Here is a 27,021-nt window from a genome sequence, read left to right as displayed (position 1 = left end):
CCGCCCCGGGGGCCCCACGGCGCGGCGGAGAGGCCCCGATATCGGAGCGGAGAGAATTCTCCCGCCGCGCCTCCGGGGCTCCGCCGGCATCCCCGCCCCCTCGGCTAGATCCGGTCAGGCCGGCGCGGAGGGATTCCCGGGGGCTGTGCGACGGCGGCGGCTGGGGAGCGCGGGGGGCGGTGTGTGGGGGGAGGAGGGGCCGGCGCCGCGGCGGCCCGAGGGGGGGGCGGGGAGGGGGCAACATGGCCGCTCCGTATTAACTTCCCCCCCTCGGCAGCCCGCGCTGCCGCCGCTCTCCCCCGCTCCCCCCCCTCCAAGCCCTGACATGCCGGGCATGATGGAGAAGGGAGTGGAGCTCTTAGGGAGCAAGAGCCGAGCAGCCCCCAACGGCACCAAGAGCAGCAGCCCCTCCAACGGGCACTACTCGGAGCCGGAGAGCGGCGGCGGTGACAGTGGCGACGAGCACGGTGCGAGCCTGGGGCCGGCCCCGGGCCGCCCCGCCAGCGGGGGGAGGGGAGGGTGGCGGGAGGGGCGGCGAACCGCCTCCCCCTCCCCTGCGCCGGTGTCGTGTCGGGGCGGCGCGGGCGCTGCTGCCGCCGCCGCCGTTACTCCTCCGCCGCCGTGCGCCTGTACTGCGGCGGGCCGGGCCGCGGACGGGGAGGCGGGGGGACTGGGGGGGGGGCGGGAGCGCGCGGCGCGGCCCCGCGCCTGCCGGGCGGCCCCACGGTGCCTAACGATGGGGAGTGTCTCCCGGGAGCCGCCGCCGTCCCCATTGTTCCGCTGAAATAAACTCCCCCTTCCCCCCTCCGGCCCCCTCCCCGGCGGTCGTCGGGGCTTAATCCGCGGCGGCGGCGGGCGGGGTGGCGGGGCAGGGGGGAGGTGGCTTATTCCGCACGGCCGCGGCGGGGGCTCCCGGGCGGTGCGTCCGCCAGCCCGCCCGCCACTCGGCGGTAGCCTGGGACGGCGCCTGCCCGCCCCCCCCTTCCCACCCCCGGGGATACCCCAACCGTTAATTTCTCTCCCCCCCTTTGCGTTGCAGATGTAGGAATGAGGGTCGGAGCGGAATACCAGGCGCGCATTCCTGACTTCGAGCCCGGTAAATCGCTTTTCGGCTGTAACCTGACATGCCGCTCCCCGGGCGGGAGGGATGGGGTCGGTGCTGGGGTGGGCTCGGCTCGGGGCTCTCCCGGCGGCGGCTCTGGGATCGTATTTATTTTGCTTTTTCAGCCTTTGTGTTGGCGATCCGGTGGCGGCGGCGGCGGGAGGCTGGCTGGGGCAGCATCTGCTCTGGGTGCACCTGGGGGGGGACATCGCGGGGGGGAATTTTCACTTCACTATCAACCATATTATGTGTATCCGGCGGGAGGCGGTGAGGCAGGAGAAGGTTGGATGCGCTTTTTTGAATTTTTCCCCGTCCTTAAACCATAATTCATATAATATCTAACAGGGTGATTTAAAAATATTTGAGGAGGGGTGATGGATGTTCTCGGGCGAGGGTGGGAAGTGATGCTTCCTGCCGGAAGCGGAGCAGACCTGGCTGCGTGCTGGAGGCGCTGGGTGGAAGATACGCTTGGAGGGAAACTCCTGGCCCTGGTTTTGTGTGCTGTAGTAGCCTCGCTAGCCCCGTTCTTGTAGTCCGAGCCACTCTCCTCCACCTTCCTCTCCCCCCCACCCCAGCCCCGCCCCGAGGAATACTGGGTACGCTCGCATAGCCTGGTACTTGGCTTTAGTGAGTTCACTGCTCGAATGCTGTCTTGTGTTACTACACCGAGGAGTAAGACCGCAGGAGTGTTGATCGGTTCTGCTGTAGCGGTCAGATGAAGCCTATCTACTTTCCTGTTCTCCAAACAGGCTCCATTGGTGTCAGATGATTTCCTCCCGGAAGAGGATTGGGCCAGAGCTGCTCACATAGGGCCTCCTAAAGCTGGAGCGAGCCCCTCTTGATGGGCTCAAGTCCTCACAGGCCAAAGAAAAGGCCGGGAGAAAGAAAGGGGGAGGGTGGGATTAAATGGATGCGTGATCTTGGCATAAGGGAATGCCTTTCCCCTAGGAAGGAGCACGTAGTCTAGGTCTCTTTGTTAATAAGACTAACCATTTACACCCTTTATTTTTACATTGCCTATATAAAAATAAACATAAATAAAAATGATTATTTCTAACGTGCAGCCTGGGCTTGTTTTTTTCTACAGGCCACTTAAATCAGAAAAACAAATAGTGTTTTTCTTTTGATTAAAAGAACTCTTCACCCCTTGTAGGACAACTGAGGTTCTGTGGCTTCAGTTTTGTAAACTATATATGCAATAGTATCACTGCATTTCCAGCTGCAGAACTAATTTTATGCTCTCTTATAACCAGACTTTTTAGAGCTCCTAAGTGCTCTTGAGGGTTGGAATTCAATTGGTGCTCCTTTCCCTAATAACTAGGATTAATATATACTGCTTTACTTTATCAATTTACTTTATGATGGAAATCTTTTTTTAATAAGTCATGTGTAAGATGCATAATGTATAGTATTGTTCTTAGTGTGCAGATTTTGATTATTAGGGCAAGAAGATATAACTTTTTGGAATACGCAAGTCTCAGAATTTTTTTTTAATGTCTATAAAGTGTAAAAGAACAATATATACTTACCGTGTTAGCAGATTGGTTATCTGAGGAGATCTTGGCAAGATCTTATGCTTTTATCTGTTTTGTGTATTTTTATTTTTTTTTTTCTTGTGAAACTTGGGGCATCATTTCTTAAAGATGGAAGTAATGCTGGACAAAAAGCTGTGCTCTTATCATAGCTACACTTTGTTTATTTTTCCATATCAAGTGATGTAATGGACACTCCATCATACTTCTAGGTTTGCATATATGGACATACGTGCTATCTCTAATTTACTAAATTTAATGCTTTTTCTTCTTATACTTGTTTTAATGGCTTTTTTTGAGGGTTTTCCAGATACATTAGAATGCGTGTTTATTTATCATACTTTTGAGTGCTGTTTTTTTAAAACCTCCTTAAAATAAGTAGATGAGAGAAGGGAATCAATAATGGATGAAACTAAGAAGTTTAAGATACAAAGTAAGCCCTCTGCTCCACACAAAGAATACTAAAGTGAGGAGAATAAATAGCAATCCTTTGGCTTTCCTTAGACCAGGGGTGTCAAACTCATTTTTCACCAGGGGCCACATCAGCCTCGCGGTTGCCTTCAAAGGGCCGGATGTAATTTTAGGACTGTATAAATGCAGGAGTAGTTACATTTATACAGTTCTGAAATTACATTTGGCCCTTTGAAGGCAACCACGAGGCTGATGTGGCGCCCGGTGAAAATGAGTTTGACACCCCTGAGTTAGACTTATGTTTAAAAATATTTATAAACAACGCTTTGCAACAATATATTGAGGAACAGTATTCATGATTGAAGTTTTGATGATAGTAATTTTTTTTTAACTTGAGTTCATGTACAAAATAAGAAATTGCTTAGAGAAAAGAGTGAATCAAGTGTTTGTTGGTGTGTCTTGGAAGAAATGGATTGTGGTTGGAAGCAACAATTAGGAGAAGTTAATTTAAACATACTCTTTCCTACCCCTTCCACCACTATTCCCTTTTTACAGGCAAGCCTTCAGATAAAGCTGTAAGGAGAATAGCATTTTTCATTGTTACTAGATCCTACTTCAGTGAGATAAATTTACTTGCTACAAAAAATGGTTTTAATAAAATAAAAATTCCGATCTCCTTATCTAATCTACAGACTTAATAAACCACCTCCTGCACTCCAGTTTTTTTGTCGTCTCCTGCTGGTTTTCCTACAGTATGTTATATTCTTGAGGTGGAGATGCACCATACTGTTGTGTCATCCACATATGAGATTATTACTAGAGAAGTTTTATTCTACTCAGATTTGGACTTCTCAAAGGCTCTAGTATGAATTTTGTGTTCTTAATGCTAAAATACTTATTTCCCATTTACCCTCTTCTCAGGGCTGAGGACTGTCAAGAAAGAATGTTTCATACCTTTTAAGGTCATTTACAGATTCCATTTCTGTGTACATCCTTCTAATTTTTCTCCCTCTAGTCTTCCTATATGAAAACAGTCTTTCTTAACATGAAGCAATTATATGCTATGGTGAAGTATATAAAATTTTCCTGTTATTCCATGCTATCTGTCCTCACATTCCATGATTTTTTTAATTTATTTACTTATTTAAGATTTCAAGTCCTTTATTGTATAAATTGAGTTCTTCCTATTAGTTTCTGTAGTTCTTTTACTACTCTGAAAGCTTAGTCTTGTACAGATGATGGGACTTTGTATGCTGGAAAACAAACACTTTTAAATTGCCATGCTGCTCCACAATGACCTTATTAAGTCATGTATGCTCCAGATTTTCATTTTATTCTCAATACTTGAAGTCATGTACAGAAGAGCATCTTCCACATGTACCTGACTTCTAATGCTGAGCTGAAATCCAGAAAGTGTCAGCTTGCTGCTGCAGGTTTTCTGTTCTGAAGGCAACGCAGAGTGCCTATGGGTCATCTTAGCCAGTTCTTTTTTCTAAGTGGTATTGACAGAGGTTGAAGTACAAAAACCTTTTCCTAAGCAGCTTGAATGTGAGGTTTGGGCAGAGGTTATATATGAGATGTAGCTCATGGTTTTTCTCTTCCCTGCTGGCTTACAACTCTGTTCTTCTAACATGCTTTGGTTAACATGTTGCCTGGTATTTCCAGCCACTGTCCATAATAAAAATGGATCTTTGCAGACAAAGATCATGTTGCCCTTGAGATACAACGCAGCCTTTTTGGGGGGTTCAGGTGCTGCTCACTTGAATACTTGGGGCACAAAGGACAAGAAGCAGTTCTCATAAAGGTAGATCATGGTCCTCCCTATGGAGATGAAGGGTTCCCGGTACTGTAGCTGTGGATATCCTGTATTGAGCACAGGATGTCTTCCTTCAAGCTATCTGTGTGCATCCCATCATTGGTCATCCTTGCTTTCCTTTTGGCAGTGTGATAATGCCACCTGAATAGAAACAGTTGTCTGATTCCTGTTGGAGAAACAGCACTGCTTCATAAATGGGTGTTCTGGTGGGAGTTGCTTGTTGGTCATGTGGAGATGGCACCTCAGTAGGTGCAATGATAGGGCTCTGAAACTAAGTTTTCAATTTAGTGCCTAAATATTCAATATCTGATAATATCTATGCTCTCCACTTGTCTGCAGGTGTCTAGTTTTGGTTGGTTTAGGTTTGTTTGTTTGTTTTAAGGAGAAACTGAGGGTATACTCAAGTATAGATATTTCTTGCTCACACCTTTAAATTCTGATGCATTATCTGGTGGTCCTGTTTTCTCCTCATTTCTTAGTTGAAGAGTGAAATACCAGGCACTGGTCATTAAGTTGTGATGAAAAACGAAGTGGACAAGAGAAATGTCATGCCTGTAACACATTTGTGTTACTCTTCATGAAATACTGCATTCCTAATGACAAAAAACATCTTTTTCGTTCTGAAGTAGAATGTTATATTAAGGATTTTTTTCTTATCTATCAAAAGCCTTTCAGAGTTTAGTGCTTCTTATGCCTTCAAACTGGTGCTTTGTGAATGCTTGTACATCTTTAACTTGTTACAGAGTTTATGGAGCGTTTAGGTTATCTGTCTCGCACATCTCATTTTGGAAGATGCCTGGGTTCTCTTAGTTGTTCTAATTAACTGGTTTTCAAATTGACAGTCATAATGGATCTAAAGATTACAAAGATGATAGCAAATACAAAACACTGCCAAACTGAAGAGGGAAAAGCAAGAAAACAGAGAACATACTTAGAAAGCACTAAGTCATTTTCCAAAGCATTAAATTGTTTTGCTTTGCTTCCTTCAACAAGACACAGAACCTAAATATGAAGTGTGGAAGCTTAAAATTGAGTGAAAAGTTGTTTGTTTCACTGAATAAAAAAAATCTGTCCTATAAGAAGTATGCGAGGAAAGTTCTTCTGAGGGTGATTCCTCAAGGAATTAATACTGATACAGGCATAAATGCTGCAATTCTTGAGCAATGTCTTAGTAAGATAAGCTGTTGTAAACAAATAGATTGTAAGAGGATTTATGTAGTAGCATACATTTGTAAAATGTTCATGGAAAGCAACTATGTTAATGCTTTTCCAGTATTGGGAAATTTCATCTTCTTTTACAGTGTGTTTTTAAAAATCAAAGACTATGATTTAGTGGTCTGTAGAAACTTGTGTCAGTATTGCAAAAATTGCTCTGTCCTCCTGATAGGTTAGGTAACTTGAACTGCTTCCCTTGCTGCATTGAGGTGGAGGTGAAGCACAAACCAACAAAAAAAGCCAAACCCTGCCAAAACCCAACCAAATTGAGGAAAAAAAAAAAAAAAAAAAAAAAAAAGACTTTTAAACCTAACTACTTGCTACAGCTATACAGGTGGTTGGCTATGAATATCTAAATTACATGGCTATGAAAATCAAAACTACAGAGAGATGAGCAGAATTGTTTCTGGCATAGTTGTTAGTATAGCTTCTTGTTGAAAGATCAGGATGGTGACTGTACTCTACCCACTATCTCGTATTTTTTTTGTTTCAAGGAAGCCTAATTTAACACAGTAGATCCTGATGCTTCTATTATGGTTATAAATGTTAGAGCACTAATAGACAATCATAACTTTGGAAGGACTGTTCCAATGCAAGTACCTCTAAATATTGCATCCATGTCAAGTTTAGCAATGGGCTTTAATGCTTCAGCTGTGGTAATCAGGATCCAGTCTAATATCCAGTTAGGACTGAGTAGTGCTCAAATTCAGCCATTCTATGTCTTAAGGAAATAGTGTAATGTGGAATTACTGACTTTTTTGTTGTTATTTCCCTCCACTTAGTAGCTGGGCTGGACTTCTTAATGTGGGTGACTTTTACTTACTGTCCTGTGAATAGTTGTTTTCTAGCTCATATTTGTAAATACTGAGGCTTACTTGTTTTCTTACAGGTGCCACAAAATACACTGATAAAGATAATGGAGGGATGCTTGTATGGTCTCCATATCATAATATTCCAGATGCCAAGCGTAAGTCCTTCCCTGCTTAGGAATTTGGATACTTAACTAAATAATTGTTTCTGCTGTGCCTGTTCGCTCTTTATTTTACACGCAGTGGAACTGCAGATTAGTAAATTAAATGCGAAGCTTCTTTCATTTGTTTCTCTAGAGAACTCCAGGGAAAGGAAAGATCACCTTCTCTTATTTTATAGTTGTCTTTGTTTCAAATCACACTGCCTGTGTTGTATCATCATCATGAGTGTCTGTGAAACCTTTAATTATTAGCAAAAGAAGAAACCTTCTAAACATGAGGAACTTGCTGCTCTAAATTTCTGGGAGAAGGAGTTGCAGTGTGGATAAATTGAGAAAAGATGTCTTGAGGCCTGATTCAAGAGGAGATTATTATTGCTGTCTTATCAGGAAAAACTGTGCATTTTCTCCCTTCAAAAGTGACCTGAAATGCCAGAATCATCTGTCTAAATGTGATTAGTTATGTGTTTAATGTAGTTTAAACCTGCATCCTGTACTAGAATTTCCCATATGTAATATAGGGGAGTAAACATTGAGGATGCAGTCATGAGAACTTGGTCCTCAGGACAGTTTCTACCTATTACCAGTAGTTACAGTTTTGTTTCCCTCTTCATTTGAGGGAACATATATTCTACTACTGCAAAACAGTTAGAAACAAAATACAACTATGATTATTAAACATTCATTCCTTCATTCCTTTAAAGTGCAATGAACTCTTTGCTGCAAAACTTCATGGCAAGGATCTCTCTGGTCCATTTGAATAAGGAGGATATAATTATTACCTGTTCTCAGTTATGCTTCCTTTCCACAACATGTAATTGCCACTTTATTGTTAACTGCAGAAGGTGGATGGGAAGAGTTTGTTTCTTTAAAAATAAAAAAGTAGCCATGGAAGATGAAAACTAGCAGGACTTAATTGCAAAATGATGAGAAGCGTTCAACTCAAAGCTGGATCTGGTATGGCCAAATACAATTTAAAACATATATTATTGACAAATCTGATCACCTAATTATTGGATTTTCATATTCTCTATTGAAAACTGACTTCCTGCAATGGTTAAAATTAATGTGGGTCAGTCAAAACTATATTAATATTGAGGATATGCATAATCATTGATCTAGGATCTCTTTACATGAATGTTTAACATGTTTGGGAATGCAAACAGTAGAATTAGTTCAATTTAAAACTAATCCAGGTCTTTCAACACCCCCCCAGTGTGTCTGTGCTCTTAGAATGGGTTCCAAGTAGACATAGCCTTTCAATAACCAGCTAGCCTCAGATTTAAATAAATGATGAGCCTCTGTGGCTTTGTTGTAGTAAAAATGTGAAAGAAAGTGTGTTTCTCACTGAGAATTAGCTTGTGTAAAAATTTTATAAAATTAAATGTTAGATTTAAAAACAGTGGGCTTATATATTATTAATAAAGCTATGAATATATTTAACATTTTTGGGGGGTCTGGGCCTATGCAGTGTATTAAAGCATGGGAAGACTGTTTTCCCATGCTAGATGGCTAATTCTGTGTCACCTTGTAGCAGAACTAAAAGTACTAAAGAATAATTCTGACATTACTTTGTTACAGTGGATGAATATATAGCAATAGCAAAGGAAAAACATGGATACAATGTGGAACAGGTAAGTGCTATGAAATGAGAGTGCTCATTTAAAGGACTTTTATATTAAAAGTGTAACATAACTCTTTTTTTTTTTTTCCCTTGGTTACCATTAATTAACGCTGTTTCTCTTCAGGCACGGCAGCAAACACTGCAGTTAAATGGATCTGCATACAGTTGTGGTCTGGATTCTCTGCAAAAGATTGAGCTCTTTGTTTTCATGACATGCTCAGCTTGTAATGTGCACTTTTGAAAGGTTTGGTATGTTTCTTAATACACTGGGCATGTCATGCAATCGTGTGTGTATATTTAGCTAAATAATTTATTAGGAAAGCAGCTTACAAATTTAATGTTCAATATTAGAATGAAAATATGGTACAATTTTGAACCATTAATTACAATAGGGTCAGCACTGGAAAGGTTTGCATATTTAAAAAAAAAAGAGGCAAACCAACTTTGAGTTTTTTCAGAGGCAGGTAATCAGAATCAAATTCTAGGTTTGAGGGTAACAAACAAATTCACTCAGTCACCGTCCCGTGAAAAGTACAGGATAAAACTTCAGTGGTCTGCACTTAGTTCTATTGCCATTTTCTTCATAAATTTATGTAAAAGTGAGGTTGCCTATTGCAAAAAAAAATATTTGGTGTAAAAGTGGAAACAAGTTTTATGATCAAGTTTTGGAGGATGGAAGCTCATAGTAGCAAGGACGTGCTGGTCAACTGCCATCTGAAAAAGAGGCTGCCAATGTTATGAAGACCAGAATACCTGCAGTTGCATGATGCTTATGGTTTGGCTCTTTTTTGGGGAGAAAGGGAACTGAGAAATCTCAAAATAAGTCTACAAACAACCACTAATTTTCAAAACAACTTGTGGTACAAAATACTTTGTAGACTATTCACAGTGTAATAGGAATGATCTTTGCAAGAGGTGCTTGTCACTTGCCATTTGAACAAGAAAAGAGGTTTGCTATGTCCGCGTTATTAGAAGATGTGAAATCAGCGGTTTGGAGAGCTGATGAACAACTGGTGATGGTGTCTCCACTGTGTAGCTGAAACTGAGTGGATTACGTTTCCCAATTCCCATGCCATACTTGGCATCAAATCTGTCATTGATTCTCTGGCAGAAGGTCTGTTCAGCATCCAATTCTTTAAGAATATCAAGCAACGAAATTATGTAAGAAAGTATACTTAAATTTCCATTCCTTATTGGGTGCACGTGACAGGGAAGTGGCCGTGCTGTTATTTGTGGGTTGGAGAGTTCTAGAGAAAGACCACTCTCACTTTGAACTTTCAGACTTGCATTTTGGATGATCCTCTGGCTGCTGAAAAGTATTCTTATTTTCTTTTTTGAGTGGGCTGGTAATAAAGGTCTGAAGACATACAAGGAACTGCCTAGGTGATACATAAGCATGTGAAGGAAGAAAGCAGGTCAGATTTGAGTCTTGTCAGCCTAGTTCATGCTGCTTCAAAATTACTGCTGCCATGCCAACCTTAAATGGTGTAGCTTTCATACCTTTATTAAAGTGCAGATGTGCCCACTCTTCACATCATCTCCAAAGAGAATTTTGTAACCTATAGTATAGAGCAAATAAAACTGTAAATATATTTTGAGAAGGGGTTCTAGTAGGCAAATTTTATTTCAAATAAATAAATTGTCTTTTTTTTTTTAACTTGTCTCAACATCTTAGAAAGTTGACTAAATCCAAAAAGGGACTATTTTTTTTCAAAGGCTCTCGGCATGTTGTTCTGGCATAAACACAATATTGAGAAGTCTCTTGCGGATCTCCCTAACTTCACTCCTTTCCCTGATGAATGGACAGTTGAAGATAAAGTCCTGTTTGAACAAGCATTTAGCTTCCATGGAAAGAGCTTTCACAGGATCCAGCAAATGGTAATGTAATACTTTAATCAGAAGCATTAAACACTTCAGATGCGTTAAGAACAAAGGCTCTTGGGCTAAAATTTTTTGTTGATTTCTGTATGGAAGTTTCAGGAACAACCTTGAATATAAGATTTAAGTTAATTTCGTAGCTTTCTCACTCTAAAAAGGGAGATGGGAGAAGAGGCTTTTTTTTTAAAAATGTTACACAAATATATCCCTCCTTTCCATCTTATCCATTCATTTGAAATATTTGGGTAAGGGTGGTTGTAAATAGAGCAGAATTATACTCTTGAGCGCAATTTTAATTTTACCAAGTATTAATATGTTAATGAATTCTTCTAGCTTCCAGACAAGACTATTGCAAGCCTTGTAAAATATTACTATTCTTGGAAAAAAACTCGCTCTAGGACAAGTTTGATGGATCGGCAGGCTCGAAAACTAGCTAATAGAAATAATCAAGGTGACAGGTAAGCTGCATATCCTTCAGTAGCTAACCAGAGACTGAAGTATTTCTAGCAGAGGTGTTGCAGTAATTTCCAAGCATTATGTTTCAGCATGAACCATGTTTTTAGGTTTGAGCATCTGTGGTGATGTCTCTGCCTTTAGCAAGGGGTTGTTTGTTTCCCGTGCTGTAACAACTGCATCACTCCAGTTGATGTGAGTTGTGATAACACACTCAAGTGCTGTAATGGGTAACTGTAAAAACAAGGGTTTCAAAAAAACCCTCAAGTCTGGAATGCGGTTTAGAAATAATGCTTTATTTGATAAGTCTAAGTAGTCCTATGTTTTCCCATTTCATATTGACAAATGGAAGGTTATTCCTAGCCTTGGTATAGTTGACCATGTAGGTGTTCATGCTGGCACAAGTGGTTGAATTGAAGAAAGGTGACACCAAATGTTTCGGCAGAAGTATCACCACTGCTTAAAGTAATTTTGAAACTGCAGTTAAGGATTGCTTGTTTAGCATAATAATTATTAGAATTTAATAAATGAAATATGTTTGTAACAGCTCTTCTGAAAACTACAAATAACTTTGAGATGTTGTAAACTTAGAGTAGATATTTTAGAGTAGATAATTCTGTCTCACCTTGATACATACGTGTGTTTGGGGTTACAAAATAGATAAAATGACCAGCTTCTTCTAATCTGTCCTCAGTGATGATGACGTAGAAGAAGCTCATCCAATGGATGGAAATGATAGTGATTATGATCCCAAAAAAGAAGCCAAAAAGGAGGTAACAGATAGCTTAATGGTGAATGTCAGTTTGTTTGTTTTCTGTGAATTTGTTATTGTGAAGGATATGACTTGTAGTAAAGAGGTTTAGCTTGCAGCCTGCTGAAATCACAGGGGGTTTATGTGATCAAGATCTTGACAGCTTCTGATGGAAACAAAATTTTATCATATATTTTTGCCATTCTGTGGAAATAAATGCATCTCTCATTCCCTTCACTCTCCCTGAGAGATCTTCAAGTTTTATAAGAGATGTATGTTATCACTACCTGGTAGAACAAAGTTCCCTCTCTCTCTGTCTTGTTAATATGTTTACAGTTTTACCAGTTGTGAATTATTGGAATCTAAATGCTTTGCATTTTAAAATTAAATGACATTTTTCCAAGAATAACTTTTTTTATTCTTTCAAAGCCACAGTGAGGTTATGCTTTTTGACTAATATGTGGCTTTATTGAGACACTTGCTACTCATAAATGTAGAGAAAAACATTTTTATCTCTTCTAATGTTCCCTTACTGTTAGCTTTACAGGCAAGTGCTGTATTTGGGGTATGTTTAGGTTTTGTTTTTTTGGGGGGTTCTTTTGGTAAACATTAAGTTCAGTGTGTAAACGCTTGCATGTTTCCCTGATCAACTTAATGCCTTTGTAATTTTCCTAAAATGGGACAGTTCATGCCCATTCTGGAGAATATGAGGGGAGAGGTAGTGCAAAACCTCACAGTCCCATTAAGTGATACCTAGTATTATTGGTGAAACTTTGCATTTCTACCAAAAATGATGTTGAGTGAGAGACTGTTAGTTTTAGATTCTGTTCTCAGCTTTGCAGTGACTTTCAGTGTATCACTTCATCTAACTGCCTCAGGGCCAGGGGGGAAGAAGAGGACAATTATAATTACCCATTCCTGTAAAAGAGTTTGAGGTTTTTGTTTTTGTTTTTTTTAAACATGTCAGGATATGTTTTTTAGAACTTGAAATGGCACAAGGTCTAATAAAGAACCTTTTTACTTTTCATTCTGCTGTTATAACAATTTTCTTGCAATCTGTTGATTTGAGTTGCTGCCTAAAGCACTTCTAAATAAGGGCTATTTTGTTCCATTTACTTTCCTTGGCTATTGTTTGAATCACTACACACAGTCCAGAACAAATGTAGTGTGTTCATAGACTTCCAGGAACAGGACAAATAGGTTTGCAGTTTCTCATGAGCTATTTGGATCTACATAAGGCGATTTTGTGATCTAATATTTCTGGTAGGATTTGCGTACTTTCACTTCCTAAGAAAAATATAAACTGAGTAGGCTGCTTGAACATGCTGAGCAATGGAAACTTTCTGTTACCAGAGAAAACTAAAACAAGCCAAACACTCTAGCTTGACAAGAAGCCTGAGAGAATATTTTCACTTTAAATCTAAATCAAAGAGAGAGGAACTGTGATTTCATACTGAAAGAGCAATGCAGAACCAAAAAACAGATTGTATAAATGGGCCAGAAGTAAACTTTAACTTCAGGACTTTCAGATGGCAAAGATAAAAGGCTCTGTATCAACTTTCCAAGGAAGAGCAAATATCTTAAGTGCTTTCAAGATGGCCTTTATGAAGTCTGTGGACTGGATTAAGATGTTACATTAGCTGGGAAGTGGATGCATAAGAAGGTCAAGCACAGTAGAGTAAAATACTGTTTGTTGATCTGTTCTGATGCTACAGAACATAAGAATAATGGCTGCTGCAGTTTGTTTTCTCTGTGCTGCAATCAGGTGAACTCTTAACCTGCATGGATGCCATCAGGGAAGAGCAGTAGGGAGCTGCTTGAGGTAGCAAAAAGCTTGAATCCCACCTCTGTTCTGGTACTAAACATTGCTTTGAATTGGGAAATCCTTTCAGGGAAAGTAATTTTTGCTTATCCTGGTCTGCAGGGAACCTACCCAGTCACTGTATGGGAGTCACATACCTGCAGAATAGCTGTTGTGCAGCAATGCCCATTGAAGACAAAGCTGAAATTTTTAGGTGTCCAAGCATATCAAAACAGTAGTTACAAAGGCTCCATCTTCTCTTTGCTATCCATTTCCACTTGAAATGAGCAAACAAAGGCTTAGGTTTGCTAAATTACATGCGTTTTTATAATGATTGTAAAAGTACATCCGTCCTCTTCTGTATCTCGTATCCCCTCCCAAAGCAAACAGCACTACTGCTTTCCGTGTGGTACTTGCAGCAGGAAAGTGTCATCTTCCTTTCTTGCCCATCTTGGTTGACTTTCTGTTGTTCTTCTCCCCAATCTTCACCTGAACTCTTCATATCTGACCAGAAATAAATATGTAAATTCACTGATTACTTGATTTAAACATGTAATATGTATTCTTTACCTTCTGTGTGCACAAGGTTCTCTATTTTTGCCCTTTCAGTGTTCGAACTATGATTTCTATACCATTATTGTTTTTTCAGCCATATTAAAAAAAAAAATGCAGGCTTCTCCAACAAATGACTGGTATGCTCCATCAGCTCATCCACAAAGCTTAGTTTGGATACTGCATGCAGAGGAGGATGTTACCTTAGGTTTTCTTTGTCATAAACATGTTCTTACAATGCTATGTTATACTTTATTCTTTAATAAAGTTGTATGCAAGATACTGTTATTCTTTAATGATTTATTTCTTGTTAATTAAAGGGCAATAATGAGCAGCCTGTTCAGACCAGCAAAATAGGTCTGGGTAGAAGAGAGTATCAGAGCTTGCAGCATCGCCACCATTCTCAACGTTCCAAATGCCGTCCACCAAAAGGCATGTACCTGACCCAGGAAGATGTGATAGCTGTTTCCTGTAGTCCCAATGCAGCCAACACAATTCTTAGACAGCTGGATATGGAACTAATCTCGTTAAAGCGACAGGTACCATGGGTTATTGGTCTTGTTTTGTTTTCATCTCAGATTGTTCTGATTATAATGATTTTGAAGATTAACCATGAAGATTCTGAAACTTCTTTAATGTGAGTCTTCCTAATTTTGTTTCACAGTTATCACCAGTAATGCTGGACGCTAGCTGACTAGCTATTATTTGGTTTTGGATTTTATATTCATCTGTTCTTATGGATTACATGAAACAAGATGACTTCTTTAAAAAAAAATGGTGGGGGGGAATCTATGGCATGAAAACAGTGTTACCGATTTGGTACAGGAGAAAACGGAAGTAACTTTTTTTTTTTTAACCTTTGAAAGTATTTGTGTGCCAGGTGAGAATAAGACCAATGAAGCAGAGGAAGTTATGTTTTGCTTGAAATCATAGCTGTTTTTCTGGATGCCCTTCCCCGCATACCATGAGAGTATGGGGGTGAGGAAATAATGGGCCTAGTTATTTCTCCATTTGAATTGATGAGCTTTCTACTTCTTATTTAGAAAAGCTTAGTAGTCCTCACCCTTAAGAGGACAATTGCCTGTGTTCTTTGCATGAAGAAGTTAACTTTTGGCACCTAAAGTTGAAGCACAGAACCTTTTCAGCTTCTAAGGGTAGAGCAGTATGTATGTGCTTGCTTTCTAGGAGTGATGGGGCTACAAAGTCAAGGCTTATCTCCTGGAATTTCTGCCTACTTATAGACCACTAAGAGCTGCCATGTTGCGAAATCATGGAGTGAATGAAGGGTTTCATGGGGTTTTTGCTCCCTTGTATTCTTTTACAGGAGTTATGTTGCTTCTTTCTGTCACAGCAGGACTCTGGGGCTAAATAGCTTAGGTGGGTTTCACTTTTTAGCTTAAGTGTAGGTGAGTTACAGCCTTGAGGTTGTGTTTCTCTTTTTTCTTGCAGTGATCTCAGAGATGCAGCCTTTGGAATCTCCTACTGAGTTGTCTGCTTTTGTGTCCATACTTAAGAACACTTGTAATAGCTGTGCACCATAGTATGCAAAACTCTTTTCTTACCTATGTTTCCTTACGTGCATTGCTGTCAGGTTTAAATGATTAATAGATATGTATATATAATATGTCATTTGGAAGCTCTCTCCTTCTTATGGACTAAGATATTTTATTTAAATATTTTAAATCATTTCAAGAATCACCATTAAAGGAAATCATGATGATCTGAGGTCAATAAAAAGCTGTCTGTCAGAAGGAACTAACTGGAAACATCTCATAAATCTTTTTTTTAAAGTCCTTTTTGGAGAAGGAAGAAGTTCATGTATACAGTACATCTCACTTAGATTTCTGAGAACCAAGTTTTGTGTGTAGAATGTTCTGCATACTTCTTCAAGAACATATGCATCATTATCAAAACTTGTTTGTTATGTCCTACTTTCAACATTCCTGCAGACAAACTGTTCTTTAGAAAGACTGGCTTAAATATTTTTCTCTTCGTAGCAAACTGTGCTGTGTTTTTTTTGTTTTTTTTTGTTTTTTTTTTTTTTTTGAAACAGTTAAAAGTAGTGAAGCCTTAAACCATAATATTTCTCTTTCTAACTTAGGAGGTACACTTGTGGCAATCCTAGTGAAGATATATGTGTAAAGTGACCAACTTTCTTTGTGGAGCTGATTAACTTTGTTGTTTTTGACCAAGGTTCAAAATGCTAAGCAAGTAAACAGTGCACTTAAACAGAAAATGGAAGGCGGGATTGAAGAATTCAAACCTCCTGAGGTAAATCAGAATAAATATTAGAACTTGTGGCCTTGCTCTTACATTAGTGGGCAGCTACAGAAATGTGTTTTGCTGCAGCATAGTGTTTGTGTTTCAGCAGTAGCTTAGAAAGGATCCATTGAATTACAATCAGGGGTGAGTCTGGCTTCTTTACTAAAAGTCAGTTGTAGGCAACTCGCTGAATAAAGAAGCTGAAAAAAATGAAATGTCATGTCTGCTCATGACAATAGGGAACTGAAATTGAGCCCAAATATATGGATTTTTGTTTTTTTCCTGATTAAAGGTAGATAATGTAGATTGCTAGCAGTAAATTCTGTGCCCTATGTGAAAGCATGACTATATATACATTTGGGCATCCAATGTGAATGATTGACTGCTAATGAAGTTCTCTTTTTTGCGTGTTTTAAAGGCTTGGATATGAAACATAATACGAATGCAAAACATGCCAGACACCAAGTGCTAATAGTCTAGACAAATGTAACTATAAGTTCAAATTCTGTCTGCATAAAGATCATTAGCTTGTGCAGAAGTTATGATATAGCTGATATTAAGAACTGCAGTAAAACAGAGGAAGAATGTATTCCTAAACTCAAATCCTTAAATGCTGCTTCCTCTTCATGAAAGCAATCCTAAACTATTAAACTATGGCTTATAAGCAAGAGATTTTTACCTATGTTACAAAATGTACTACAAGTAAAACACATTCTGATGCTCAGATATTTTGCAGCTGTTGAAACATTTTAATGATCATTGTGCCATTTTTCTGGTTTTAATAGTCTAATCAGAAAATCAATGCCCGTTGGACCACAGAAGAGCAGCTTCTTGCAGTACAAGGTATGTTAATAGTAGTAGCGGCTTGAAATCTGATGCAAAGGATTTGAAGAAGTACTCAGGCTTGTGTTTGTATTTGCCTCTAATGAAAAACTAAACTTTATCTGGTCTTCCAAGAAAGTCACTGGGAAAACAGCAAAACTAGTGGTAATACTTAGCACATTCATTCAAGCAACATGACACTAGTCTTTCATTTACCCATATTAAACCTCAAATAGAAGAGCTAAGCTGGGTTTAACAACAGTAGTGGTATCAAAAAGTCCCTTTAGTCATCATTTAATAACCTTACATTAATTTCTCTAAAGTGGAAGACTGAAGTAATAGTTGAAGTAATAAATTTTGAAGCAAACACTTTTTAACACGTCTCAATATCCTTAGATTAGCAAAAAGCAGATGTAAAACTGCTTTAAAGTTACTTTTGTCTGTTCATGGGGGAATAAAAGAGCAGCTCTCTGCCCAGTGGAGCCCTTTTAAGAGTCTGAAGCTGGATATGGATACTTGACTAACACTCTTGTTGGAGGAAAAAAAAAAAAACAAACAAACAAAAAACATTTTCTAGCAGGCTCTTGATACAGCTGTTTTGCAGTTACTTCATTTATAGGAAGGAAAACTTGACTCTTGCTTTAATATGCACTGCCTAATCAAGGAACATAGAATGGAAATATGTGGAGAGCCTAATGTTGTCTTGAAGTCATTACATATTGTCTTACTTCTGTGGATCATCTTTTTTTAAGATAATGTAATCAGCCCAGTTATACACATCTGCCTTATTTCTTTGTATTCTTTACCTCCTCTAAAATGACAGACTGAATTTCAGTATAAAACCTTCAGATGAAGCAGGATATCAGTGTAAAGTTGTTAGGTGTGCCATACCTGTTAGTTATTAGCCAGATGACCAAACCTGAAGTATATTTTGAAGTGTGAATAGAAATGCTGAAGAGCATGGTGTGTCTGAAGTCATGCCTCTCAACTTGCATGCCTCAGACTGGGATTTGCATCCCCAAACTCTTTTCTAGCCTAAGTTCATCCTCTCAGTATTGCTAACAAGCTCACTTTTTAAATTTCATTCCCAAATGCAACTGAATGAGATGTGTATGTTTCATATGATAGTCTACTAAGTAGAATGCTTGCTGGAAAAGTGGGAAAAATCCAGGACCATTGTCCCTGCCTTAACATGATAGGATTGAAAACATCTTGCATTTTCATAGTTTAGTTATTGGCACTCTCACTAAGCATCAGTTTGGGAAGCAATAAGAATGCATTGAACTTGTGTTAAGCTGTGGCACCATGTGACCAACAAGGTAAACAATAAAACTGGAGCGTGGGCAAAGGGAATGAGGGTTGGTGATGACTCCCTAGAGATGAGTTCTTGTCTTCTGCTCTCTTCGCTAGGGAATATTTCATGTTGTAGTCAGCCTCAATACTTAAGGGTGGAGTGGGAAATCAGGTCTGGAAGAATCCTGTTTTCATTCAATTTACTTGTGTTTTAGATATATATGGTTTCCTTCTTATTCCCCTCTTTTGCCACTATATAAAATGGAGATGGGAGAGCACCTTAACACCAGGGTCAAAGTGTGGTTTTGTTTGGGTGGTTTTTTTTCCCCTCCCTACTGCCCGATAGTAAAGTTTCCCCGCTCTTGGAATGAGAGTGCTGTAGGTATCAACTTCCCATCCCTCAGGCCAAGTACCCTGATCTCTTGCTTGAAAATAATTGCTTGAGCTAGTAGACTTGTGCATGAAGAAGCCAGGCTGTCTTTTGCCCTGACTCTGTTCTTAGAAGAAAGTAGCCATGGCTGCTGTACTAAAAGCTACCATAATGTGTGTTAGGCTTGAATTTGGAAGTTGACTTGAGTATGGGTACATTTAGTTGGTACATTTATAGATTTATTTCATCAAATGTATTGATACATTTTGGCATGTGCTTTTGATAGTTTTACAGAAAACATAAGCATTAAGCAGGTAGGTGGCACTTCTGTGATTTGTTCACTTGAATTCAGATGTTAAAACCTACTGTGGAAATCATAAGACTAACCAGCAGTAATATAACTTGGGTACTGTGTTCCCTGAATGTGAGAAACTCTTGTCATCTGTGAGCTAATCTCAAGAGACTGGTGGTAGCTAAAGAGGAGGTAATGAAAAAGCAGTGTGGCTGCCAGCAGTGGGGTTGTGGACTCAGATTTATGACCTCTGAGCTGATTTTTTGCAGTATAATTTATCAGGTTACTGTTCACCTTTGAATAGTTATTGAATGTAATGGGCCAATTCCATCACTTGAGGTGTTCTTAAGTTACAAACTTTATGTACAGAAGTGTATGAGCATTTTCAAACCTAAATCTCAGCCATATGAAAATTGCAATTGCAAAAAATATTTTAAGACTTGTTTAAAACAAGAAAATTTAAATTGAAAAGTAGTGCATGACTTCCATAGCATTGCAGTGGGTAACAGTTGGGACAACCGGGATCTGACTACATGGGGCAGTGGCCAGCAGCACTGTAACCCTGTCACAGGGAAACTGCAGCTCTCAGAACCTGAAGGTTGCCGTTGATAATTTCTGCCTCATTGTCATGCTGTATTATATCACTTTGGACCCAGGTGAATGTTTTCTGTGCCTGTCAGTGTTTGCTGGGCTGCACAGCATTAAGCAGCGCATGCAGCAACAAGCTTGGATTTATGAGTTTGAGTTGGACACTGAAGATGAAACATTGTAGTAGTGAGCATGCGCATGTTCAAGTTCACCTTTGCAATTGGGTGAAGTTTTGAAGAGCTTGAAAAGATTCCTGTGATCAGGGCTGTTTTCACATGAGCAGGGAGAAAGACATTCATACATGTGAAGTGAGGCTGTGCAGTCATCTTTTGAACTTCACTTTCAGCAACATAATAAAATTATTGAATAAAAGATTAAACACTTGAGAAATAATTTGGGTGGTGTTTAGTGCAGAATTTGTGTAAGGATGTCTAAGTAACATGCACCAGTTTGAAAGAGATGATGAGTTGGCATCAACTCTTACAGATATTTCAGCACTTCATGCATAAAACTTTCACAAAAATGAATTGAACTTTGTTGTGTAGAAATCATGATGGTGATGCTGGAGCAGTACTAAATAACACTCTGAAAAGAATCCAACATGAGTAGTGCTGTGTGTTTCTAAACTTAAGTTAATTTTATTTTCTTTAAATATTTCTTATCGTTGGGCTTTCAGTGAAGGCAAGATACCCTGTTTTTGAGCTGTTTGCTTAGAAATGGGCTTTAAAACCTTATTTTTGACAACTTCAGTTTAAGCTAGCCATAATGCTGAGTCATTTTGCAGATTAAGGGGAAGGAAGAAGTATAGGCAGCAAAGTAACAGAAAAGGCTGAAACAACTGAAAGTCTAAATTAGATTTCAAGCAAAAATGTGCTTTGTTCTGCTGGGCACTTTGTTCACTTGATTAATTGTACAGGATGTTAGAGATGTTGCAGTGGACATTTAATGATCATTATACATCAGTAAGGGTGGTAATGGTAGGGCAATCAAAGGCTGTTAAAACACTGGAGGGAGCACTCTGTGGGCACACACAGCTTTTGAGGAGTATAGCTGATAGCCTGTACAACTGATAAAGCACAAAGCCAAACCCCTGTCTGTGCTCTGCCCTCCCACATGGCTCTGCTGTGTCTCTTTGGTTTGTTTCTAAGGTTCTTGCAGATAGGATGGTTGGATTCTTTTGTATGCGCCAGAAAAGAGCTTAAATAATATAGCTGGGCTCTTGACAGTTGAAACGTCAGCCTCAGCTGCGGAAATTGTTACTATCCTGGAGTTGAACTATTCTCTTAAATTGCAGCAAGTGCACATTACCACATCAGAAGTGCCTCTTAATGAAGAAAGCAGAAAAGAGCAAAACAAGCTGAAGGTCATACTCTTCACAATTAAGTTGAAAAGGAACATAGCGCTCAGACTTGAAACAACTCTCGCTTTCTTAATCCTTTGCTTCACGTTCTGAAGTGAGGCATGAAATCAAGCATAAATTTCTTTTCCTGTAGTGAGACAGAGTGCCTGTCCTCTAAGCACTGTAGTATGTTCCAAATTATTTTAGTTACCAGGAGCTTCACAGAAGTTGTCACATTGTAATTTACTCATGCAGAGCTGAGAGCAAAAAATAAGTCTTCTGGTTACTCAGCCTGGAATGAAATTCTGTTTTATTTCTTTTAATCTCCAAACTTTTTGTCACTTCTGATTAAAAATATACTTTGTGCTGTGTTCTATGGTGCTGGCCAGTTTGAGGATTTTTTTTTTTTTTTTGTCTTAAGCAGAAGAGAGGAGCAACTAGACACCCTAAATACGACTAAGAGAAAATCAATAACCTTTAGGTTATCATTCCAATTTTAGGTTAAAAACTGATATTTTGTACTCATGGGGTTTTTGTGTTATACGCAAATGTCCTTTAAAAAGTTTTTTTGGTGTACTTTACAAAGTACATGTTGGGCTTTTCTTGTGAAGTATTTTCTTGTCAAGTGCTTGTAAACACAAGTGACCTATTGATGTCAATATGAAAATGAATGAAAAGAATTACGCAAAGATCTGTCATGCTGCTTCTTGCTGGAGGATTTGATCCTGGAGGCTTGTGCTAGGCTGTTTTATAGGCACCAGTAGATGATATTTGCTTGCATTCCCCAGGGTGGTTGTCCCAAAACCCCCAGTTCTTCTGCTCAGCTCATATGGTGAATGGAATTTTTAAAAAGACTTTGTCAGGTGAATGTTTGCCAGTTGCTCTTCATAGCTTAAGTAGATCATGTCACAAGTGCGGGAATGAGCGGTATATTGTGATTTACGGAACTGTGCCCCCCCGTTCTGCCCTGTGCTTGGTCCCCCGGCTTCTGCACAGGTTGTGGGCGAAGAAGCATCTGCGTGCACCTGGCATGGAGGGAACCTGCAGAAGCTGCCGGCGTTTGTCACTTGACTTTTCTGTTGTTATACCCTGTTTACAGCTATGCACACGTGCTCGGTTACCCTCCCTCTCCCGTCTTAAACTTGTCTTGGGCTTCTGCCCTTACTGCAAGAATGCTGAAGGATTTACTATGCTTGTCAGAGGCCCGATCTTTGTGGTTTTAGGTTGGGAGGCTTGGTGAGTAAGCCAGGATCTTTAAGAAGAGTGGGTAATGACCTTTTATTAAAGTTCCTGATTTGTATGTTGATGGCTGTGCAATTAAAGATTATTTTGTTTTAATGGAAATTGAGGCCTTCTTGTAATTGAGAAGTCTTCCTAATTAGTGAGCCCTTGGTTTTTAGGTCCCATAGGTTCTCTCTATAAATACATCACACGTAGCTGTGTCTGACTGATTCTTCACAGCTATGTTATTTACTTTGCCTTCCAGGTGTCCGAAAATATGGTAAAGATTTTCAAGCTATTGCAGATGTAATTGGCAACAAGACTGTTGGCCAAGTGAAGAACTTCTTTGTAAACTACAGGCGTCGGTTTAACTTAGAGGAGGTATTGCAGGAATGGGAAGCGGAACAAGGAACCCTGGCTTCTAATGGTGATGCTTCTGCTTTAGGGGAGGACACAAAAAATACTTCTAATGTGCCATCAGGAAAGAGCACTGATGAAGAAGATGAGGTGTGTTTTGTGTACCAGAAATAAGTAAGCATGGGTTGAGGAACAGCATTTTATTTAGTGATATAATGTAAGGTTAACTGGTATGGAGTGGCAAACCGCATTCTAAAGAATGATGATGAGCTTGCATAGAACTTCAGCCAATGTAGTTAACCAGCTGGGAGCAGGACTGCACCTTTCATAGTGATCACATTACTGTTTTATTGTTAAAATACAGTTCTTGTTCTAGAAGAAGACTCTTGCTTCATAAATATTTTTAGTTCTGCTGTCTATAATGTTTTGGTTGGTGGTTTCTTTTCGATAGCTTCTCAGTTTTTTTGTTTTGGTTTGGTTTTTTTTTGGTTTTGTTCTTTTTAAATGCTGTTTCCTGTGTAGTGGACAGTGGCAGCCCAACTGCATCGCGTTCTGGCCGGGATGGCTCTTCACACATCTTGTCTTTGTCCTTTGTGCAGGCACAAAGCACTCCGGCCACTCAGTGTTTAGGCCCTTCGCCTCCAGCACAGGCCTCTGCTCCAGCACCTACCGCTCCCATGGCAACTTTAAATCAGCCGCCCCCGTTACTTCGTCCAGCGCTTCCCGCTGCTCCTGCTCTCCACCGTCAGCCTCCGCCGCTTCAACAGCAGGCGCGGTTTGTTCAGCCCAGGCCGACTCTCAATCAGCCTCCCCCGCCGCTCATCCGCCCAGCTAATTCCATGCCTCCTCGTCTAAACCCAAGGCCAGTGTTAACCACGGTTAGTGGCCAGCAGCCACCCTCGCTTATTGGAATTCAGACAGAATCTCAGTCCACTCTGCACTGAAGAAATAAAGCGGAATTATGCTAACTCCTACATTTGAAAAATTGCGTCAATGTACTTTTCTTTTTCCAAATAATGAAGGGGAGAAAAGAGCAAGCCTTCACAGGTATCAGACCAGTTATACAGAGGAGCAACCTAATAACTAGAAATGGAACCACGTGAATGACCACCTGTATAGAAATATTTTTATGTCAAAGACTTGTACAGCAAAACAATGCCTACAGTACAGCCCTCCTCTATATGAATATCTGTTGAAGGAAGCTAACTTCTTAAGTGAATAAATGTTCAACACACCAAGATTTTGTTTAACTGATTTTTACTCTATTTATTTTATTACAGTTCTTTGTAGTCAAGCATCTAACTACAGGAAGGTAGTCTGGCAATTCTAGGAATAGATGTTGTAGAAGACTTAAATGTAGCGTTGGGGTTTTTTTGTGTGTGTGTGAATTATTTTTTTTAATTTTTTTTTTTTTACTTTTTAGTGCAAAAAAGATAATGGCCTTAGGTTCAGAATTTTTAGCCCTGTTTATATCACAGTAGGAGCATTTCATGCACTTGTAAGATGTAGGTGTTTCTTCTCTTTGTGTTTTTCCCAGAACACTTTTTCTTGTTTAAAACGGTACTGTCTTATTAAATACTCCTCTGGAAGAGTATTCTGAAGACTCAGTGAGCTATTGTACCCAACTTAGTAAATCTCATGTGTGTTTTACTCATGGAAGTTAAACTGCAGTAGGAAACTGGACTCCTGTTTTCAGTTTCTGTGCTGGGCTGGGGTAGAGAGAGAGGCAGCAGCTTCCAAGACCCAGAGGGATGACAGGAGGGGAACCATATAGCAAGTACCATTAATTTAATTTGTTATTTCACTGTTTCTTCTAATTTAAATATAGTAGCATTTCATTCCTCTGAGAATGGCTGTCTGCAGTTTGTGTGTGTTAGAGCATTGGTATCTTACCTAAGAATTCATGAGGGAAGTACAGAGGCTGATGGTGGTAGTAGAATATTGTGGCAGTAGAGTTACCTGCTGCCAGCCCAGTCTTGCTGTTTAAATTATCATCTCTGGTTTCTGGTATTTCTGGCAGAGCTGATTTAGCTAGGTTGAGGCTATTGGGGGACGGGGGTGGGGGGGTGTTTTTGTTTGGTTTGTTTTGGTTTTTTTACTAAGTAGAATCTGCACTTGGGTATCACTTAGTGCTTCCAAATTTTAGGAGACTGAAAGATTTTTTTCTCTCCACTGCATTCTTGTCTGAAACCCTGATTTATGCCCAGCAGTGTTCTGGGGGTGAGTGTTTTTAGTTTGTTTGTTTGTTTTGGTTTTGAAGTAGATGCCTGTACCCTCCAAGTAAACTAGGCTGCAAATTTGAGTAGCGCTGTTTGAAACTGTGTGATCTGAATCCAACTATTGAAAAATGTTGCATTCTTGACTATGTAATAACATTCATGTTGACTGCTATAATATTTAGAAAATTATTTTTGCTTATAGCTGAAATGACATTTGAAAATCCTTTTAAATCCATTCTATTCTTAACTAGATTTGCTCCTGACTAAAATGAGATTTTATTTGAAGATGGAATGTGCTTTCCTTAGGCTTTTTCACAGATAAATTGGATGGTCTAACAATCAGTTTAGCAGCTGGCTAAGGTCTTTTTTATGTGCAAAGGGAAGTTCTTATGAGCATCAGATCCTATTTCATTTGTAAATCTAGTACTAAAGTTTGATAGTTGTGACCTGAATTGCAGTTAAGGCGTTTACCTTTATGGTTGAGTTCTTCATTTGAAAAAATCTTTTCAGATCAAACTTGAGAGATTTTTCTTTCTGAACAGCTTTCACTGTGCTGAGGTCTCATACAAAAGGTCCTTCTTACAAGGTGGTGGGGTTTTTTGCATCAGGGTAGATGCTTAGCCCCGTACATGAGCATCAGATGACCTCCTGTCTAAGAAAAGCAGCATTGTAAAAAAAGCACTGAGGAATTCATGGTCACTGAAACTTGTGTTCTGGGAGTAGTGTCTCCTCACCAGTAGCACACAAATCTGGCTGCTCTCCAGACTTTAAAACCAATATGAAACCAGTCTGGTACCTTTTGACATCCTAAGTATCTCAGTTTAATGTTAACAGTGATAAGACACATCTACAGGAATTTTTTTACTTTATTTTTTTTAGCATTGAGTCTCCCAGGTGTATGTATTGTACCTTTGCTAATTTTTGTCTTGTCTCTTGTCGATAGACTTCAGTATGCAGAATGTTGGGTGTTGCAGTACAGTTGGCCGCCGCCAGCTGCTATAAAACTGCTCAGTACATTGTAATTCCGTTTAATCTTGTTGAAATATTCTATAACTGGGCAAAGGTGCTGTATTTGAAGGGGGGAGGGAGGGCCAGAGCTAGGTAGTATTTCTTAATTTACGTACACTGTAGCACACAGTAGGGAACTTCTAGCATTTGTAGTACTAAACAAGTATGTACATGGCAAAATGTCTTTATTGTGTGCTTTGCAGAATATGTGCATACAGTTTGCACGTCCTGTTTTGGGGAGTAGGGTTTGTTTTAAGCAGTGTTTGCCTGGAGAGCGATATGCTTGCTGCTTAATCAAAGGATTAAAGTTTCAAAGAAATCTGTGTCTTCTATTTTTATGTACCTTGTAATGGTCTAATATGTTAGGGCCCTTATACTGTGATTCTCTTCTAAATTCATTTATATTTTTTTAAGAATTAGAAATAAAATTATACAATGGTGTTGATTTCAGTGGGGAATTTCTTTTGCCATATCTAGTCTCCTGTTTTGTAATGTAGTAACGAACTCTGACTTCAAGGTTGGCTTAATTTTGTCACTTTAAAAAAATGTAAAATGTTTGCACACTAAAGTTTGGCAGAGAACGTGTATCCTACATTGTTCAAAGCTAATGTAACTCTACAGCTTTTTGTACAGTTTAGTTAATAAAGCAAAACGGTACTAAAAAATGACAGACTTTACAAACACGAGGCATCATCTGAATGACTTCTTCTAGGAACGCCACTTGCAAAATATGGATGTACAAGAACTATCAGATTGAATTGTTGCACTTTAAATCAGAATGGGTATGAAATTAAGCAGGTATTTCTGCATTAATAAAACAATCACTAAACATTGCACATCATAATAAAGCAGTTTAATTTGTCTTACAGTTGACTGTGAGCAAAAGGAATTATAATTACCTTTGTCCTTAGGTTTTTGTTCATCTTTATACACTTGGGATTTTTCTTAAATCATACGGTGTTTATTCTTGAACCTTCAGTTCCTAGAAAACAACACAAACAGGTAGCTTATATGTGTGGGAGTTTTTGTATGAAGAGAGCAGAGTCGCACAGTTTATGGAAGAGTTTCTGATGAAGGTTACTAAAACAGCATGCCTCTCGCTAGCAAAAGAAAGGAATAGACAAATTTTAGCTGGTGCTAGGCAAAAA

The 27,021-nt window shown here is 39.5% G+C and overlaps 1 protein-coding gene across 6 annotated transcripts; it reads left to right on the top strand.

The window, feature by feature from the left end:
- Positions 1–169: 169 nt before the first annotated feature.
- On the top strand, positions 170–26,739 carry RCOR3 (REST corepressor 3). 6 transcript variants are annotated; one of them, XM_082047985.1, is made up of 12 exons: positions 172–467; positions 1,040–1,096; positions 6,966–7,043; positions 8,625–8,677; positions 10,384–10,545; positions 10,879–11,003; positions 11,693–11,789; positions 14,423–14,641; positions 16,296–16,373; positions 17,150–17,207; positions 22,555–22,796; positions 23,246–26,739. In XM_082047985.1, exons 1-12 carry the CDS (start codon positions 326–328, stop codon positions 23,588–23,590), a joined length of 1,656 nt encoding a protein of 551 aa, XP_081904111.1. In that variant the 5' UTR covers positions 172–325; the 3' UTR covers positions 23,591–26,739. The 6 variants fall into 6 exon arrangements, with proteins under 6 accessions (XP_081904115.1, XP_081904111.1, XP_081904116.1 ...); XM_082047986.1 differs by having other exon boundaries at positions 174–467; positions 11,693–11,771; XM_082047989.1 differs by lacking the exon at positions 22,555–22,796 and having other exon boundaries at positions 170–467.
- The last annotated feature ends 282 nt before the right edge of the window (positions 26,740–27,021 follow it).

The sequence above is a fragment of the Streptopelia decaocto genome, assembly GCF_964273445.1.
Source record: "Streptopelia decaocto genome assembly, chromosome: 3".
In the NCBI taxonomy this organism is placed as follows: domain Eukaryota; kingdom Metazoa; phylum Chordata; class Aves; order Columbiformes; family Columbidae; genus Streptopelia; species Streptopelia decaocto.
The sequence above is the reverse complement of the archived record's forward strand: the minus strand, read 5'-3'. Positions and strand labels throughout refer to the sequence as shown.